This window comes from Apis florea, unplaced genomic scaffold, assembly GCF_048593485.1.
Source record: "Apis florea isolate Af1SG1 unplaced genomic scaffold, ASM4859348v1 contig_2272_pilon, whole genome shotgun sequence".
Taxonomy (NCBI): Eukaryota; Metazoa; Arthropoda; class Insecta; order Hymenoptera; family Apidae; genus Apis; species Apis florea.
Window position 1 is genome coordinate 4,953,043 of NW_028256549.1, and position 17,492 is coordinate 4,970,534.

General features: G+C 42.4%; 1 protein-coding gene across 1 annotated transcript in view; it reads right to left on the minus strand.

The window, feature by feature from the left end:
* kl-2 (dynein heavy chain 2, axonemal kl-2) overlaps window positions 1–17,492 on the minus strand; it is a 32,154-nt gene that overhangs the window by 10,650 nt on the left and 4,012 nt on the right. The window contains exons 5-42 of the mRNA XM_086917735.1: window positions 16,934–17,453; window positions 16,241–16,383; window positions 15,685–15,830; window positions 15,524–15,617; window positions 14,110–14,280; window positions 13,812–14,001; window positions 13,591–13,726; window positions 13,255–13,506; window positions 12,795–12,922; window positions 12,601–12,719; window positions 12,278–12,392; window positions 12,088–12,221; window positions 11,839–12,032; window positions 11,526–11,754; window positions 11,304–11,455; window positions 10,991–11,241; window positions 10,276–10,496; window positions 9,981–10,095; window positions 8,923–9,094; window positions 7,671–7,846; window positions 7,024–7,186; window positions 5,430–5,654; window positions 4,914–5,202; window positions 4,705–4,842; window positions 4,415–4,585; window positions 4,021–4,312; window positions 3,847–3,938; window positions 3,252–3,455; window positions 2,893–3,098; window positions 2,579–2,764; window positions 2,249–2,468; window positions 1,651–1,817; window positions 1,355–1,575; window positions 1,160–1,269; window positions 973–1,088; window positions 804–904; window positions 471–649; window positions 1–300 (exon numbers count right to left, since the gene is read on the minus strand). Coding sequence (XP_086773861.1) covers window positions 1–300; window positions 471–649; window positions 804–904; window positions 973–1,088; window positions 1,160–1,269; window positions 1,355–1,575; window positions 1,651–1,817; window positions 2,249–2,468; window positions 2,579–2,764; window positions 2,893–3,098; window positions 3,252–3,455; window positions 3,847–3,938; window positions 4,021–4,312; window positions 4,415–4,585; window positions 4,705–4,842; window positions 4,914–5,202; window positions 5,430–5,654; window positions 7,024–7,186; window positions 7,671–7,846; window positions 8,923–9,094; window positions 9,981–10,095; window positions 10,276–10,496; window positions 10,991–11,241; window positions 11,304–11,455; window positions 11,526–11,754; window positions 11,839–12,032; window positions 12,088–12,221; window positions 12,278–12,392; window positions 12,601–12,719; window positions 12,795–12,922; window positions 13,255–13,506; window positions 13,591–13,726; window positions 13,812–14,001; window positions 14,110–14,280; window positions 15,524–15,617; window positions 15,685–15,830; window positions 16,241–16,383; window positions 16,934–17,453 — 7,038 coding nt within the window. The remainder of the gene's footprint in view (window positions 301–470; window positions 650–803; window positions 905–972; window positions 1,089–1,159; window positions 1,270–1,354; window positions 1,576–1,650; window positions 1,818–2,248; window positions 2,469–2,578; window positions 2,765–2,892; window positions 3,099–3,251; window positions 3,456–3,846; window positions 3,939–4,020; window positions 4,313–4,414; window positions 4,586–4,704; window positions 4,843–4,913; window positions 5,203–5,429; window positions 5,655–7,023; window positions 7,187–7,670; window positions 7,847–8,922; window positions 9,095–9,980; window positions 10,096–10,275; window positions 10,497–10,990; window positions 11,242–11,303; window positions 11,456–11,525; window positions 11,755–11,838; window positions 12,033–12,087; window positions 12,222–12,277; window positions 12,393–12,600; window positions 12,720–12,794; window positions 12,923–13,254; window positions 13,507–13,590; window positions 13,727–13,811; window positions 14,002–14,109; window positions 14,281–15,523; window positions 15,618–15,684; window positions 15,831–16,240; window positions 16,384–16,933; window positions 17,454–17,492) is intronic.

Genomic DNA, 17,492 nt, shown 5'->3' on the forward strand with positions numbered 1-17,492 from the left:
CTCCTCCATCTCGTCGGCTTTGAACAGATTGGTCACCTCACCTGTGCTCAGTATACTGTTGATCACTTCTAGAAATTGTTCCTCGATCACTTGGGTATCGACGAAGAGGAACGTGGTGGGTTTATTCTCCACGCCCGTTTTCGAGTAGAGGATCTTCAAGTCCTCGCGGAACTCGGGCAGCCTGTAATGTTTCGTGACTGCGATCTGGAAGGTGGCCAGTTCGCACATGTAACTGGCGATACGGCTCAGAGATTGTCTCCCGCTTCCGCCGATTCCTATCAGTAGCACGTGACCACGCGGCTGAGGGAATAATTCAATTTTTCAAAACAACATTCGTCCCATCCATTCGATTTTCTATTTTCTCTTAACGCAAAATCAACAGAATTAACCCTTAAACAATGATTTCGCGCACAAATTAATACTTTTATATTTTATGCGATCAGTTAGGAAAAACAAATCGAATAACCAACCTGAGAAATAACGCGAAAGATGCGGCAAATATGTTCAACCGCGTCACGAAAAAGGATTAAATTGAGGCGTACGACACCGCTCGAGGCGTTATAGTCGTCCATTTGATTCTCTATGAAAGTCCTTACGGCTACGATGTCCACGAGATCCTCGTATATATCCCAAACGTTCATGAAACTACCTACGAGTCGTCGCGGATTAAGTCTGGATTAGATTCGAGTTACATACACTCGGGTTTAGTCCGAGACTTTAGACTTGGATTACACCGGGCCCTGGTCTCAGATCTGTGCGTGTGATCTTTAGGATCGTTCTTTCGAACATATCTTTTTAATTACCGAACAACGGACTTTTCCTCTCCGGACAGACGGTGGCGAAAGTTATTTCAAAGTATTTTCCAAGTTGTTCCGCGATTTGGTCCACGAACCAATCCCTGTCTCTGAAAGATAGATATAAAAATTTTAGCGCAGAAAATTCCCTCCCCGGAATCTCCGTTTATTGGTTTACTTGTCGTCGATCAGTCGATCGCAGAAGACGCGGAACACCTCGTGCACCCACAGACGTAGGAAGGTTTGCCTCGAGAATTGGTAGTCCTTGTGACTTCGAAGGAGGCCTTGGAAAACCTGTTAAAACCGTCAAAAGATGTTCGAATATATATATAGAAAAAGTATGTAGAATCGTAGAAGGCTTCTACCTTCGATATGTCCCTTAGATTGAACAGATAATGCATTTTTGCAGGGGTTGGCAACATTTTGCTGATCACATTCGTGTACAAACCGATGGTAGCAAGCGTTATTTCATTGGCTGAATCGAAGAGAAAAGGGCCCGTATAAGATTAAACCGCGTCCATTTTCGACATTTCTTTCTTTTTCTCAATTCGCTCATCTACCTATTCCCTTCACCTCCGAATGGAACTCGCCGATGTGGTGATGCAACATGGACCCGTATATCCTCACGATCTGTTTCTCGGCCGGGAACGTCATGTTGATTACGTTGAACTTGGTCAACAACCGATCCGTGATAACGTTCCGTCCGCCTCCCGGCGGGCCCATCGACACCAATAATTGCAACTTCTGGATGAACATCTGCGTCTGCTTCTCCCGATCGTACCTTTTTATTTTTCATTTCTTCAATTTAACAACCCATGCCAATAGATTCGTCCAGGGAACGTCATTCGAAACGTACCAAAAACCGTATCCTATCCATTGTCGAATCAATTCTAGCGGCGGCTGGGAACCGTAGATCTCTTTCATCGGCATGTTGAAGTCGTCCATGAACGCGATCAGAGTTTTACCGCTTACGGGCACGTACACGCCCTTGGTCCGTTTCTCGAGCCTGCTCTCCACTATGTCCTGAAACGCACTCGTATTTATATTTAAGAATCAAGTAGCAAAACTCCCTAGAATGCAGGCGCCACGATTATTTTTGCAATTAACTCTTTGCAAAATCGTATTTATATTTAAAAAGGTTACCAATCAAGTAACAAAAGTCCCTAGAATGTAATTATATTATACATATATTTACCAATGGATCGGTTAAAAATAACTTATTATACAGTTGATATTCGGCGCTACGACGATTATCTTTACAATTATTATTAATCCTTTGCACTCGTATTTATATTTAAAAAGGTTACCAATCAAGTAACAAAAGTTCCTAGAATGTAATTATATTACACATACATTTACTAATGGATCGGTTAAAAATAACCTATTATATAGTTGATATTCTACGATTATTATTATTTGCAATCATTGTCATCGTGAACTTCAACTTTACTTGCCTGCACATTCTTCGAGGTAGTCTGGGCGGACATGTTGAGGGTCAACACGGTGAACTTCTCCTCGTCCAGAGAGCTCAACACCAATTGAACCACGGACGTTTTCCCCGTCCCTACGGGGCCGAGCAGGAGAATAGGGAATTGGTTCTTCAGGAGGTAATTCGTGATGAACTCGTATCGGACCGTGTCCACTGTCGGCACGACTATCTTGTAGAAGGGTGTGCTGACGTGATTTTGGAAAAATGGAATAGTATTATTATCCGTAGGTAATTAATCTTAGGCAATTTAAAAAAAAAAAGATATAACAAAGATTTATTTATCGAAGAGAGTTACTCCGAGGGAATTTTCCATATCGTGGGCAATCTTTCTTCCCAGGAAACGTACATTCGTAAACGGGAATCGACAAAATACTCGTACACGGTATCTCGCAATGGGAACGTGCCCTCTATTTCTCGTATGAAATTGTCCACCCTGAACCGGCTCTCCTCGTTCACCGTTGCGCAGATGGACCATACCAAACTGATGGAATGAGATATTAAAGAAAACTTGCGCTCCTTTTTTTCATATATGAGCAATAATAGAGAAATAATAATTCGCTTCATTCGGGGGGCTGTTCTCTTTTCATAGAATATAATATAATACAATACCAGAAAATGAACCATAGTCGGCAAATATTGGAGAACATGTCTACGTCTCCCGTGAATTCAACCCCGTTTTCGGGGATACAGAGCACTTCTATGAGCTTGCATAACGATTGAACGGAATTTAATTCGGGAATTGGGACAGGCTCCTCGCATTTCTTCTGTTTGAATTCTAGCGTAACGTCCACGTGATTATTGAACAATTTCTTCATCTGCACAAGCACGATATAAAATAGTAATAGCTTAGAGGAGACAAAAAGAAATTAACAATCGATCGAGTTAATTTCTAAATTTGTATTTCCTGGAATGAAACTTTTTTTTTTTTTTTTCATAGCAATTTCTCAACAACGAAAAAACGATTTTACTTCTTCGAAAAATTCCTGTTTCGCTTGATATTTTTGCAACCAGCTCTCCATGTACGGCCTCCAACCGAGATCCTTGTAATCGTTGTAAACCATCCCCGCCCGCGAGACCGTAGCGGGGGAGGCGACAGCCAGATCCTGGACCTCGAACAGCAGGAGGACTTGCTGGGGCATGGTGATGCGGTCGTTATTTATGAGCGTCAAAACCTGGAGGCGAGGAATTATTTATCCTTGTGAATAAATTGTAGTCCCACAATTTATCGCAGCAATGTAACTGCTGAACCGTTACGATTCCTTTAAGAAGATTTAATAATACCAGGACTCAAATTTCAAAATCAACACGTTTCTTCCATTTCGAAAAACTTGTCCAACAAAGAAAAGCAAATTGCCCAACAAATCGTGTAATATTCATATTCAGAATTTTTTGAATTTCATCCCTCATCATAACAAAATGTTTTTTTACACAAAACGGTCTTCGACTTTTATCGCATATCCATTCTTATACATCCCCTCCGGATAGGATAGGATTTTCGTGTCCATTACGACAAAGAAAGGAATATAAATAAAATTTCCAACGGGAGAGACACAAAGCACGCACCTTGTTATCGTCCATCACGCTGTTCATGTTCTCGATCCAGTCCGCGTCCACGGGCCCGTCAAAGAGGATCCATTTCACGTCAGGGGTATCGTCTGTCAAAAGTAACGAGACACTTCGTACACGCTTCCCTTTACACGCCCTACTTGGAAAAATCGAAAATGGGGAACCTCGCACCGGAGCAGGTCTTCCGCATGATGGACGATATCACCCCGTCGTGCCACTCGCCCGTCGCAAGATTGTACTCGCCGTAGAGCTCGGCGAGGCTCAACGCTTTCGGATTGATGGGGAACACGTGAACGACCTGGTAGCCGGGCTTCTTGTCCTGCTTCATGCTCGTCATCGTGTTCTGCAACACCTTCCACGTGACCGACTTGGCCGTGTTCGATTCCCCGACTATCATCGTCGAGTGCCTCGAGTGCATCGTCTCGAACAGCTCGATAACTTTCGTCATTATCAGGGGAATAGGCTGTGAACAATGTTGTCAGAGTTGAGAGCTGAGCAGAGAATCTCTGATCAATTTTGATCGAACGTGGAATATTTGTTCACGATGATCAAGGAGCGAGATTACCTGCAGCTTCAGCTTGATGGCCTCCTTGGTTATGTAACTGATAATTTCCTCGTAGTCCACGGTCGGCACCTCGATATCCGGGAAGAGGTCGCTGGTTATGCCGATGAACAGCGGCAAGTCGTCCGAGGTGAGCTTGGCGATGTTCATATCGTTCATGGCGAGGATGATCACCTGGAAACAGGTGACCTTTCGTCTCTCCATCCTTCGGTTTCAATCTCGAAATTGTCTCCACGCGGAGACGTAGCAACATGATCGTTTCCCTTCTCTTGCAAAATGTGTGAATGGCTTACCTCCTCGTCCGGCAGATTCGGGTACAACCTCTTCTTCCTCCCGGCGTATCTGGTCAGCGTGACTATGCCTCTGAGGCCAAAGTCGTAGTGATACTGTTTGCTTAATTGTTGCTGGGCTAACTGGTACAGGGTGAAAACCTGAGGAGAAGGGGATGGAAGGATCGATGCGAGAACGAGTGGAGTGCAAGCGGGAGGAGAGAGATGGAAACCTTTCTGGCGAGAATTCGGGTCCCCTCGAATCCCTCGCAGAACAAATTGATCTCGGCTATCATGTTGCTGTCAGGAACCATCATCGAGATCGGCCTGAACATGGATTTCAGATTGTCGGGGAGCTCGGTACGACCCGCGTATCCTGGATTCATAGTGATGAAGATGCCGCAGGTGTGCACCAATTTTATTTCATACCCTTCGAACACGAATCTGACGACTTTTTGCGAGAGGGCGGTGAGTATGGACAGTATCTGCTGCGCGACCACCGACAACACCTCGATGTTTATCCTGTTCAAGGATTTGATTATATTCATAAAATTAAATCGTGGACGGAACTGCGTGAAATTGCGCGATTTCTTTCTACAATTAAAAATCTGAAACGTCCTTTTGGTCTTCCTCGAATCGAACATCGAGCAAGTGACTGTGAAAAATATTGTTCGAGAAGCGAGCAAGATCGTATTTTAAAGTTCCAGGAGTCGAGGAAGAAAGGGATGCTTCCTCTCTCTTTCTTTTACCGGTTAAATTCGTCGAAGCAGCCCCACGCTCCGGTCTGCGAGAGGCCAGAGAATAACCTGCCCATGCTTTTGTAATCGAGCCCCTCGGAACAGTTCTGCACGATCACGTTGAATCCAAGCGCTTTCCCAAGATCCTTCACCGTCTCGGTTTTCCCAGTACCAGCCGGCCCCTTGGGACTGCCTCCCCGATACAAGTGGAGGGCGGTCGTGAGCGTTATGTAACACCTACACCATCCAGACAGAGTTATCCTTAAAGGATCGTTTATTAATTCCCCCTCGCCGAGTTATTGAATCGATTTATTTAAATCGAACAAATCTTTGCCTCTGTGAATTTTTCAATTTCTTTTATACGCTTAAAAAAAAAAAAAAAAAAGAGAGATTCCCAATCACACTTTTTAAAGATTCTTTTCTGATGAAGAAGGGACCATGCGACTATTCTTATCCGTTTAATCCGTTTTCCAAGGGGAATTGGGACGACGACGGGTTTAAGGGTGGGTCGCGACGTATTGCTACGAGGAATCGTGGAGGGCGCGTCGCGTTCCCCTTTCCGCAAGACAAATTCTCAAAGCGTCTTGGAACAAATGTATCGAGATGCCCTGCCCCGTTCATAAATTAGAGCGGCACGGAATCCTTTTATCGCGATTAAATCGATAAGTATCGTATACCCTGGACTCCATCCCTCCAACGATCCCTCGTTTCCTTTCATCTTCCTTCTAACTGCGCAAACTGCTCTTTCATGTAAGAGATTTGTAACTGCGTTCTAATTGATACGTATATTTCACAATTTTGTAGAGTTTTGTAATTTGAAATTTGAATATATACAGTGTCGTATGTGTTATTGTATTCTGAGACAGAGAATTTTTATAGAAGAATTAATAAAATGTAAAGCAATTCTAATAAAGATCCTTTTTATAAAGAGATTCAAGTGTAGAAGTGTTGGAAAGATAATGAAACGCTAGATGGCGCAGTTGAGTTATTGCCATTCAAGTTAAATCATTCTATATTATATTGTGAAATTATTGTGCAAAAATAATCGAACAAGTATCCGTTAAAAAGCGTGAAATTAACAAAATTGCGACCATCTCGAATTCTTTGAGAGCGTCGTTGAGTAAGGTAAATCGTTTTTAGTGGCCGTATCGCGCCCTGATCGAACGCTGACATCCGAGTTTTCTCTCATAATTGATAAAGTTACATCAAGATCCAAAGAGGCCTCGTCTGCGAGAGTCTCGTTGATCAACGTTAATTACAATCTCCGCTGGTGTTCCCTCGAAAATTTCTCGCTCGAGCGTTTCTTCGCGAGCGTCCACAAAGTTGCCTCGCGAAGTTTCGAGGATCACCCTCGGCCCAGCTCCGGCCCAACAACCGTTGATTAACGTTGATTACGCTTTCGTGGATTACGTTTCGCGATTTAAACATTAATCCAAGTGTCGAGAAACGAAAATACCCTCCTTTGCTGTTCGTTTTCAAGTCTTATCGACACTCGTCCGAAAACGATCATTGTTCAATCTTCTTTTCCTTCTCTCTTTATAATAAAGACTCGAACAAAACTGAAACTCGACAGACCTCTCAACACTACTTTTTTTAATCATCTTACCGATCGGTGAGCGGTGTAATCACCAATCGTCCAGTGTTTCCAAGATACTCGTAACCATAAACGAAAAACGTGTTCGTCTGCCAAGCGATACAATCGTCGATATCCTTGTCCCAGTAGAATCTCAGCTGCGACAGCCACTCGAACGCTGACACGTCCTTGCAATCTAAAAAAAAAAAAAAAAAACGGGAATCGAAATACTTTTTACAGAAAATGTATCGTGTTCGATCGCTGGCCAAACTTCGAAATGAAATTCGGGGGGAATCGATCGATCCGGCGTCTATTAGTTTAATTCGCGGAATCGCATTAATTGGGGTGCCACCAATTGGGGAGGGGGACGAATCGTTGACGCGCAAATTTATCGTTGCAAACGTTGCACCTGTTCACTTAGCAATATTTGCACCGGCCAAATTGTTTCCAGGCTGATACAAGGATAACACGAGCTCCAATCTATTCGGCCATCTATTTTCGCCTCGAATTCGGATGAATTTACGATGGGGATAGGAACACAGAGGACCGTGTTATTCGTCGTTCTAAACACGTCATAACACGCGAACAACAGGCGGAATATCCGGATAATTTGTTGCTCGTGGCAAGGAAGGAAGAGGGGATTGAAAAATGTCACGTAGGTTTCGGGATCGATCACTCACTCGCACGGTACATCTTCTCGATAACGTCCCTCGCGTGGATCTCGAGCACCACGATCGCTTTGAACTTCAATCGGTCCAGATGGCTCAAATCGCTCCTGATCGCCTCCGAGTATCTGCTCAGCGCCTGATTCTGCCGTCTTCGCAGCTTCTTCAACGGTTTCCTCGAGTCCACCAGTCTTTAAATTTCGTATTAATTTGCTTAATTCGGAATGTTTCTTTTCCCTATTCCTCTGGATCTCATTTTAAAGCAGCGTTTCCTATTTTAAAAATTTTTGAAACGTTTTGGGAGACGGGAGATCAGTTGTTATTAGATACAGTCATAACAACTTGCGATAACTCAACGACGCCATCTAGGACTCAATTCGCGTAACGGTCTACTTTCCATAGACATCCTTTTCAATTATTTCACGCGGTTCATTCTTTATCTAATTCAATCTGTTTATACTATACTTTTTTTCATGAAGAAAGTATCAAAATCTTGGTGGAGTTTGAAACGTAATTCGATAAAGAAGAATTAGGAAACGCTGCATTAAAAAGTACATATATCAAAGAATTCTTTGAAGAACCCTCGATCAATTCTTCCTTTCCCCCTCACTTTCCACATCACAGTGACCGCATACTTTTAATCAAGACCGAGTTTCATCCGTTCGCAAAACCGTTCGCAAGAACAAAAAGCCATTCCCTATCCCGAAAAGGAAAGAAAAGAAAAAAAAAAGAGAGCCATTAATTATCCTCATCAGCCGGTATCACTTTCCACATTTAACCCCGTTCCACCGGGCAAAGCCTCATAACACGAAATTTTTTTCCCCTCTCGAGCGCTACGGGATATAATCATCCCCTTTGTCCGACACCTCTGTATCCCTTTATTTCTTTCAGAGAGGGGCCGGGTCTACCCTCTGCCACGGGACAGAGAGGGTCTCGGGATTTTCTCCGTGGCGTGGGTTAAATTATTCGCAGTACGGCTGGTATATGCAAACGAGGGAGAAAGGATGGCCGTGGATCGCAGCGCCCTAGCCGGGATATGCAAAATTCTCCCTTATTAGAGTAACCGTGTCCCTCTATTCGCGGGCCAACCCTCTCCACGCCTCTCACTTTCCCTCTGCGTCTTTCCTTGTTCCACCTGTCGCCCCCAACATGGGGTACAGGTCTTCGAAACCTCTCTCTCTCTCTCTGTTTCATCCACTTTCCAATAGCACTTTCTCTGTCAGGTTGCACGATAAATTTCCACGATAGAATAACGCGCGAGGCTCACTTGCAGTGCAATAGGGTGCGGGTGCAGTCGGACGTCCACTGGATCTGGGTGGACGTGATCCCGGGTTGGCCAGGCCACTCCTTCACCCACTTGTCGCGTCTCTGGATCATTTTTCGCAGAGCTGTTCGACATTGCTTCAGTATCTCGCGTAGACTCACCCTCATCGCTTTCTCTGCGAAATTGATTCGTATATATTATTATATTATTCGTATAGTATATAAATATTATTATACAGGCACAACATTTTTTTTGTTGGAAAAACTTAAGTTTTCACATCGATTGTAATTATTATTACAAAGGATCCCTTTTTTATTAAACGAGAATTTCAGCATTTTAATGTTTAAGCACTAAAATATTCTTATACAATCCTCTTTTCATTTAAGTATTAATTAACTATACCGGTTTCTCTGTCGGTAATTCCGATCTAACCTTACCCGACCGTGTGCCGCGCCGTCGTTATGCTTCCCGCCCGGCGCAAATTGTGCCTCTGTGCGTGAAAAATTGTTGCCGGATGAAACCTCGAAAACGGCCGGATAAAAGCGCGAATGAAACGCGAGGGATAATCATTTTTTCCACCGTTGAACGCACTCGTACGGGGTCAAATATGATTTTCTAATGGATGGGTGGGGTTAAGGACGTTAAGTATTTAAGCCGGATCTCTTTAGCGGCGATCTCTTTTTATTTCGCTCTTTTCAGATCTCAACATTTTTAAGTAGGATGTTTGTTACAGGATTTGGGGAACAATTTTGCAAACACAAGTAAATAAAACTGTTTAATGCTTAATTTTTAACTCATGCTCTCAATGCCAAAATTAAATATCGTCGATTTGTTGTTTCGAAGAGAAAAATAAAAGATAAAATAATCAATATTTTAAGGGATAAAATTTCTACTTTTACACACTTTTACTGATTTCTATTCATCGATAATTCTTCACTTCGAATCATTCTTTAGTTTTGACATTGAAACGTTACGTTGCATTGCAAGTTTAAGCGTTCGATAACATTTTTCTCAAATAAAAGTTAAGTTATGAATTATTTGGAAAAGAAAAAACATCTTACCAATTTCGCAGAGCCACCTCTCCACCTGGCCCTCCAGAACAACGGGTTCGGTAAAATCGACGAACTCTCCTTCTCCGGAATTCATCGCGGTGGCCAATTGTTTCCCGGTAACGGACTGTGAAATCATTTCGAAACAACAAAATACAGATCATTCGTTCATTTCGTTCTGCATCATAAAAATCGATTTCTTATCACAGATTCTTTTACAATTTTTTTTTTTGTAATTTTACAGTTATCACTTCTCATTATGAAAATATACACAATTGTTACTTTTGAACGATACTCGCGAACTTACCTTGCTCAGAGTCAGGAATTTAATATTCTCGAACAGTTTCTTGATGTGCACCTGTATCAGTTCCGGTTTCTTCGCGTTGGCCAGGATCTCGAGCAGATCCTCGTTCGAAATGAAGTAAAATCTCGGGAACACGTGTCGTTTCGTCTCCAGATATTGTTCCAGGGCTCGTTGCATCAACTCGAGTTCGCGACTGATTTTATTCAGAACCTCGAACAGGCCGGCTGGAGCGAAAACGAGGAAGAAAAAAGAAAGAAAGAAAGAAGGAAAGAAGGGAAATTGGGTGGAGCCGAAGGAAAAAATGCAAATGCTTCCGGATTTACATTATTTTTTGCCTTCCCTTCCCTTTTTTTTTTCAACATCGTACATCTCTCCCCCTTCTCCTCTTTGAATTACAACGCATACTTACTTCTTTTTCTCGTTTTGAAATTTTTATTTTCTCTTTTCCCCTTTCGAAAATTTCGTTTCTTAAACGAAAGAAGATAAGTTTATTATACAAGCAAGGCAAGACTTTTTTCTTTTCTTTTTGAGAAACTGAGAATTATTAATCTTTAGGATTCGAAAGGAAAGCGTTTGCAAAATTTAGAACGATTATTTAATTTAAATTCGTTGCTCAGAGATTCTTCCTAATTAAAATAACCAAATTTCGATCCCAAAACCGTAAAATCGTCTCGTTATTCAAAGTATCCGCTTTTTGAAAAATATTTAAAACACATACGCGGCTCGTGAGTGGCTTTCATGGCCAAACCGATGGAGGCCATCCGTGACGTAATCTCGATCCACGTTTTCGTCAGTTTGTCGTAATCGTCCGTCTCCTTGGGGAGCTGTTTCCTGATGTCCTCCGTGGTGAATATGTTGTCCATGTACATGTAACCTCGCTGAATCAGCAAAGTTATTTCCAGCACCTCCCCTATGATCGAAAGGGTCCGCTCCCAGTAATCCACTTCCTTCGCGAACGGCTCGACGAATCTGGGAACACTTGCAACGTGAGCACATTATAACTTAACCCACGATACTTTCGAAACTCGAACCTCGTCGCCTTCATGGCCGATAATTGAACTTGATGCTCCTCCAATGTTTGCATTATTTCGTCCGTGGTCTTTATTCTGTATATACCTTGATCCTTGTAAGGGATCATTTCCAAAGGCATCTTGTGCCAAATTTCGGTGATATTTTTCAGCCCCTGAAATTATCCCTCTCATCACGGATTGTTGTGCATATTGTACAAGATTTCGAACGATCCATTTTCTCACAATTTCGATGGCCAGCTCCATGGTGGCCGAGTTGGATATATCGGCGATCTGTTCAGCAAAATTCTGGAACTCCATCTCGGTGATGGCGTCCAGAGTGAATTCATCCGACTGCTCGTCGAAATCGTGATCCACGGTCTCCTTGACCCTCTGCCAATGCCGGGGCCTCATCGCCGGATTTTTCAGATCGGTGATCAATGGAAGGGTTCGTCTGAACTTGTCCACGCTCGTTCTGAGAAAAAAATTCTTCCTTGATGAACCGTTTCTGTCCCGTTTAAATCGACGATCGCAAGATTGTTCAATATTTCTGTAAAACCTCGAGTGCTCGACGATCTCCCAGTTCTTCTCCTTCAGCTCTCTGCTCAGACGATTCAACTTTCTGAACAGGACATTGGCGGTGGTCTCCATCTCCTCCATCTCGATCGCCCAGAAATTCGCAGTTTTGTACACCTGCCAAGCTTCGTTCCACTCGTTCGTAATGTCCCACACCAGTTGGAGAGCTTTCATATCCTGAAAGAGCGAACGAGCTCTTGCCTGTCAATCGATCCGACCTATCGATTTTTACCTGTTCCAATAGTATGAGGTCAGGCGAATCTGGCTGACTGATTTCGAACACCATAAGCTGCGACTTCAGCTTGTTCTCCCTCGCTCTCAGATTCACGAAGTCTCGTTCGAGGGAGGCCAGCCAGTTGAGAGCGTCTAATATTATCGTTCAGATTAATCGATCGGGTGACAGTGGTCGAGGTACGATTTACCTTTTATCGTCCACAAGGACGTGAACGGCCCGTAGTTCCAGAATCTCTGAACCATCTCCTGTATGTCTGTTTCGAACGTTACCACGTCTTGCATCAGCATCTGCTTGAACTCCGTCTGAGAAAAAGAAGAAAAGAATTGTCACACACAGATCCATCCGTTCCATACAATTTAACCAATTCACACTGTTGATCATTATATTAAATAATTCAGTTTGAATAAATTTAATTTGAATTCTTTCAATTAATCCTTCACGAATTTATGTTTTATGAAACAGCAAGTAGCACGAAAAACAAATTTGGACGAGAGAGAAAATTTCGCTTGCCTGTTTCTCTTTCAACATTAAATCGCATTCGTCCAAGAGGACGAGATAGGCGGCCCAGGAAGGCTGTATGTCGTATAATTTCCGCTTGAAGTCGAACGTCAACGTGACCTCGTACTTTTCTGCACGAGAAAGGATAAAGGATCAAGTGCAAGGAGAGAAACACGTTCGTTCAGTTTAATTCATTAACAATTTACCCAAGAGCAAAGACTGGTCCTGGATCTTGGGGAATTCCTCTTCTTCGTGAGGAATATCGGCCATCAGCTTATCGAACAATTGCATCGATTGTTGCAGTGTGATCAGATCGATCGGCTCTTTCGATATTCTGCGAACGTATGCGATAAATCAATAAATTGCTCAAAGATTAGATTTTAAGCTTTGCTTGATAACAATTTTATTGATAAAATATTCAAGGAGTAAATAATAAACGTGCCTAATTTCTAACGAATGTTATGATAAATTGTTGTTAATAAATTATGTTAATTAAATTATTCAAAGATGTTTATAGAACTTTTTTATCATTTTTGATAAAATATCATTGTTCTTAGATGTTCAAGGAGTAAATAAACGTGTCTAGCTTCCATATTTCTTATGATTAAATTAAAAAGGATATTAGAAAAATCGATTATTATGATCTATCTCGTACGTAATACTCACTTCTTCGAATTCTCAGCGATATAGTGATACACGTGGTTCACCATAGTTTGCGTTTGACGGAACAAAACGCCGATTAATTTCTGTTGCCAAACCGAGCACTCTTCGATAATGGCGCCCTTCAGTCGATCAGCGTTCACGTCGAGGAAGTGTACGGACGTCATCGTATCCTGCATCTGAACGTTATTCGCGATCATCGTGTACCTGCTGATATCTGAATCGAAGGTATCCGCGGTCGGCTTCAACTTTTCGTATCTTAAATTAATTTCCAATTTGATCGAATTTTTTTTCTCCACGATGTTATCATCAATATACGATGATACATATTTCGACAAATACCTCTGAAGAAACATCTCTCTGTTCATTTCCCAAACTTCGTGAAACGGTTCCCAGGTTTTCAAATAATTTTGCATTTGGACGAAGCAGAAATTCACCTCTGCGAATTTGCAAAATCGTATATCGGGATTATTGAAGAGAGAGAGAGAGAGAGAGAGAGAGAGAGAGGGAGGGAGAGAGAGAGAGAGAAAGGATTGTTGAGAAGGATAAAAGATTGTAACAACCGTCGTTTAACTTCTGTTGATGATCGAGCAATTCTGGATCTTTCTCGTACAATTTCCAAAATGGCGGCACCTGGAAATCTATCTTGAACTTGTCCGTCAATCTCATCACGTTCTTCAAAGGTTCCAAGAGATTGTCGAAGATCATCGAGATTCCCATCGCGATATCCGATAGATTTGGCATGAAACTTATCTTAGGAACGAAAGTTTAATTAAATGTGGCGAGATTTTTTTTTTGTTTTTTCCTTTTTTGAATGAAAAGAAAGGAAAAAAAAAAAAAGAAAGAAAGAATCGTTATTACCTTATTATCGAGAAGCTCTACGTGCACCAGGATGAGAGGCGATGGGGGCGTCGTGTCATCCCCGTGAAGAGCAAGGTACATGACGTTGAAGGATTCGATTAAACACAATTTGAAAACTTCGCATATCACAACGTCTATTCTGCTTAAGTAGCCTTTCCACTCTTGCAAACTCTGTCGTCAACATATTTTTGTAAATGATTCATCGTCGATCCTGATCCTATTCCTAATTCCTAAATATTATTTAATTCTTTGCTACATCAAAGTATATCGTTCTTCGCTAAACATCACATTTACATTTTTCATTCTTATTCTCCGTTCCTGATATTATTGTCATTAGAATATAATTCTATTCCTATTCCTATTTCTAGAAAATTTAAAAAAAAAAAATCATATCGACATACATTTTTTATTCTAAAAATTCTCAAAAAAAAAAAAAAAAAAAGAAATCCAATATTGATATCGATACATTTGATGGATTAAAAAAAATTGTTTCTCAACTCGCGATTAATAAATTTCAAAGTACAAATGTTAAACTGTCCTGGTTGTATATAAGGATTAACGCGTATTTCCTTCCGGCACTTCGGATAGCCGACATATCGGCCTAGTCTTCCGTTTCCGGATTGGTATGGCGCAAAAATTGCGGCGTATAGCCTGCAGGGACAACGTGGCTAACGCTCCGTGGGAGGGGAGGGGGATTTTACCAGGTGGATAGCCGCGTTTGTCGTCACGTTCAACGCGGAAACGAGCTGTTCCGAGTGTTGAGCGAGAATGAAATCGTGTCTCGTTGTTATTATCATCACACCGTGGATGCTCAAGGATGTTTCCTCCTCCACGGTTTCGGATATTTTTAATAAAACGCTTTTTATGGAAAAATATGGGTAAATATATTTTAGCAGGAGGAATTTTGGAGGAGAATTATTAGGCGGAAGGTTAGAGGGGGGCTACGTTTTATGTCGTTCGTAAAAACGTACGTGGAAATATCCCATTCTGTACGAGATAATTTATGTCGAGATTGATTTTTTTAAATATTATTCTAGGGGATGTACGTATCTCGAGAGGGGGGAGGGGAATGATGGTAATAAAAATCTCGTATCTCGGATAAGGTAATAGTATTTACAAATTTGATTAATATGAATTCTATTTTTGTAGAAGTGAGGTAACCAGATATACTTCATCCCTAATGCTCTCTAAATTTCTACTAAATGTTGACTCTGGCTTATAACGGAGTCTTATATTCAAGAGAAGTATGTAACGTCCGAGTGGTACTTATTACTACACATTCCTACACTCAAAATCATAATTTTCTTTTCTAACAATCTGCGAATCCCGTAATCTTCCTCAAGCTATAATATCCAGCCAATACCCAGACGGGTATTTTTTCAAAATAACAATTCAGCCATTTTTGCAAACTCACGTCCTCGATCACTCCCTTGAACCCGTCGAAAATGAGCATCACGTAGTCGAAGATAGTTTTGTGAACGTCCGACACCTTAGCGAAAGTCTCGTCCCTGAAACAGCCTTAATCCTTAATCCTTAATCCTTAACCTTATCCAATCGATCAAAAACCTCCCATACCTGGATTTCAACAAATCCGCCTGCAGCTCCTCCAACGCGTACGTGTAGTTCGGTTTTATAACGATCATCGGCGTGTCGCATATCTTCTCGCACAGTCTCAGGATCTGCTCGTTCGACATCCTGTACGTGTCGATGAACTCTTGAAGCTGGCCAACGGACATGGAAGGAAGAAGGCGGGAAAGGTGAGAGCGTCCACGCTTCGTGGAAATAAGACCGAGTTAAGTGATATCCGGCTCTGTCCCGAATTCCACCGTTTACGGCACGGAGAACGGCAAAGCAGCGGTCAAACCGGATATCCGCCATTGTTATTCCGTTCCGCCGGCACGCGTTCTCCTTGCTTGCTTAATTAAACAAACAAAGGCTGCGGACAGAACCCACTTGGCTCGGTCAGAAAATTTAATTTCGCCGCGGGACAGAGCCGGTGCATAAATTTCTGCACCGCGTATCAGCCGCCTCCTCCGACCTATATCCAACCGGTCAAGTTGGAAGGGGAGAGAGAGGGAGGGGGGCACATATATATATATATATAGAGAGAGAGAGAGAGGAGGGAGCGTACATTTGCCGTTTCGTTAAAGCAATCCTCGATGTACGCGTCCACGTATTCCGTGTTCCATGTCAGCTTGTTTAAGCCTGGATTGATCTTCCTGTCTAGTTGGCGAATTAGTTCGCGGAACAGTTCGCGTTCTACCATCGACAAAGCTGGAAAAATATCGGTGTATATGCACGTATAAGTGTATATATGTGTGTGGGTCCTCTACAGAGAAACCCGATTATCCGAACTCCGGTACTCGATACTGCGATTACAATTTCGGTGTCGATCATTTTAAAATATTCTCGATCGGATCGATGGGATGGAATTTTTCAAAATAACGCGCGCTTTTTCGAACCTGCCACTTGTTCCTACGATTACAATCTCACAGATTATTTTTAAAATTCCGCGCAGCATGGAAACGGTTTTTCAAATAACGCGCCCTCTTGGAATTATCCGAAATGCTGTACTCGATGGATCATTTTAAAATTCTCGTGGAAAGCGTTACGTATTATTCGATGGATCGTTTTAATCAGCGTGAAAACGTAGAGGGAGCTGTGATCGAATTCAACATGGCTGACTAGAAATAACCCGATTTTTATATAGAACGTTCTACATATCTCAACGACACAACGTTATTGGCAGCTAACTTTTGATCACTTTTATTCCTGGTTACAGGATGAAACGAACGTTCCATAAAAATAAAATTGGCAAGCCAACCTTTGATCACCTTATTGTATCCGATAACAACAGCGATAACGCTCTCGAAGACGAAATTAAGCGTCTCCCATTTGTCGAAAACGATCTGCACGTGGACAGGGATGATGAATTTCAACGCGATCCAATAGGCGGCCTCGCGGCACAAGGTCAGAATGGAGGGGTCGATGTTGCACCTGAGAAGGCCCTCGGTAATGTTGCAGCGGCGCATAAGGAAACGGTCGAGCTTGGCACGGGGATTGTCGCCGATCTCGTAGATCCATTTCGCGTATAAATCGGCGACGAAATCCTCGACCGATTTTTGCAGCAACTCCTGCTGATGGAAAGCCTCGTAGCGGAGGCCGCAATAGGGCATCCAGAGCGCGTGCTCCAGGATCTCCCTTGTCAATTGTATACGGGCGCCCTTCGTACGCAAATTCAACGCTCTGCCCGCGTAATAAGGGGTCATCGAGGAATACTCCTCCATTTCGTCCAACACCTCTTGCTTCGCTATCTGGATATCGTCGCAGAAGAGTTTCCATATCTGTGGAATTTTTTTTCGTCGAAAGAAATTTTTTCGTAG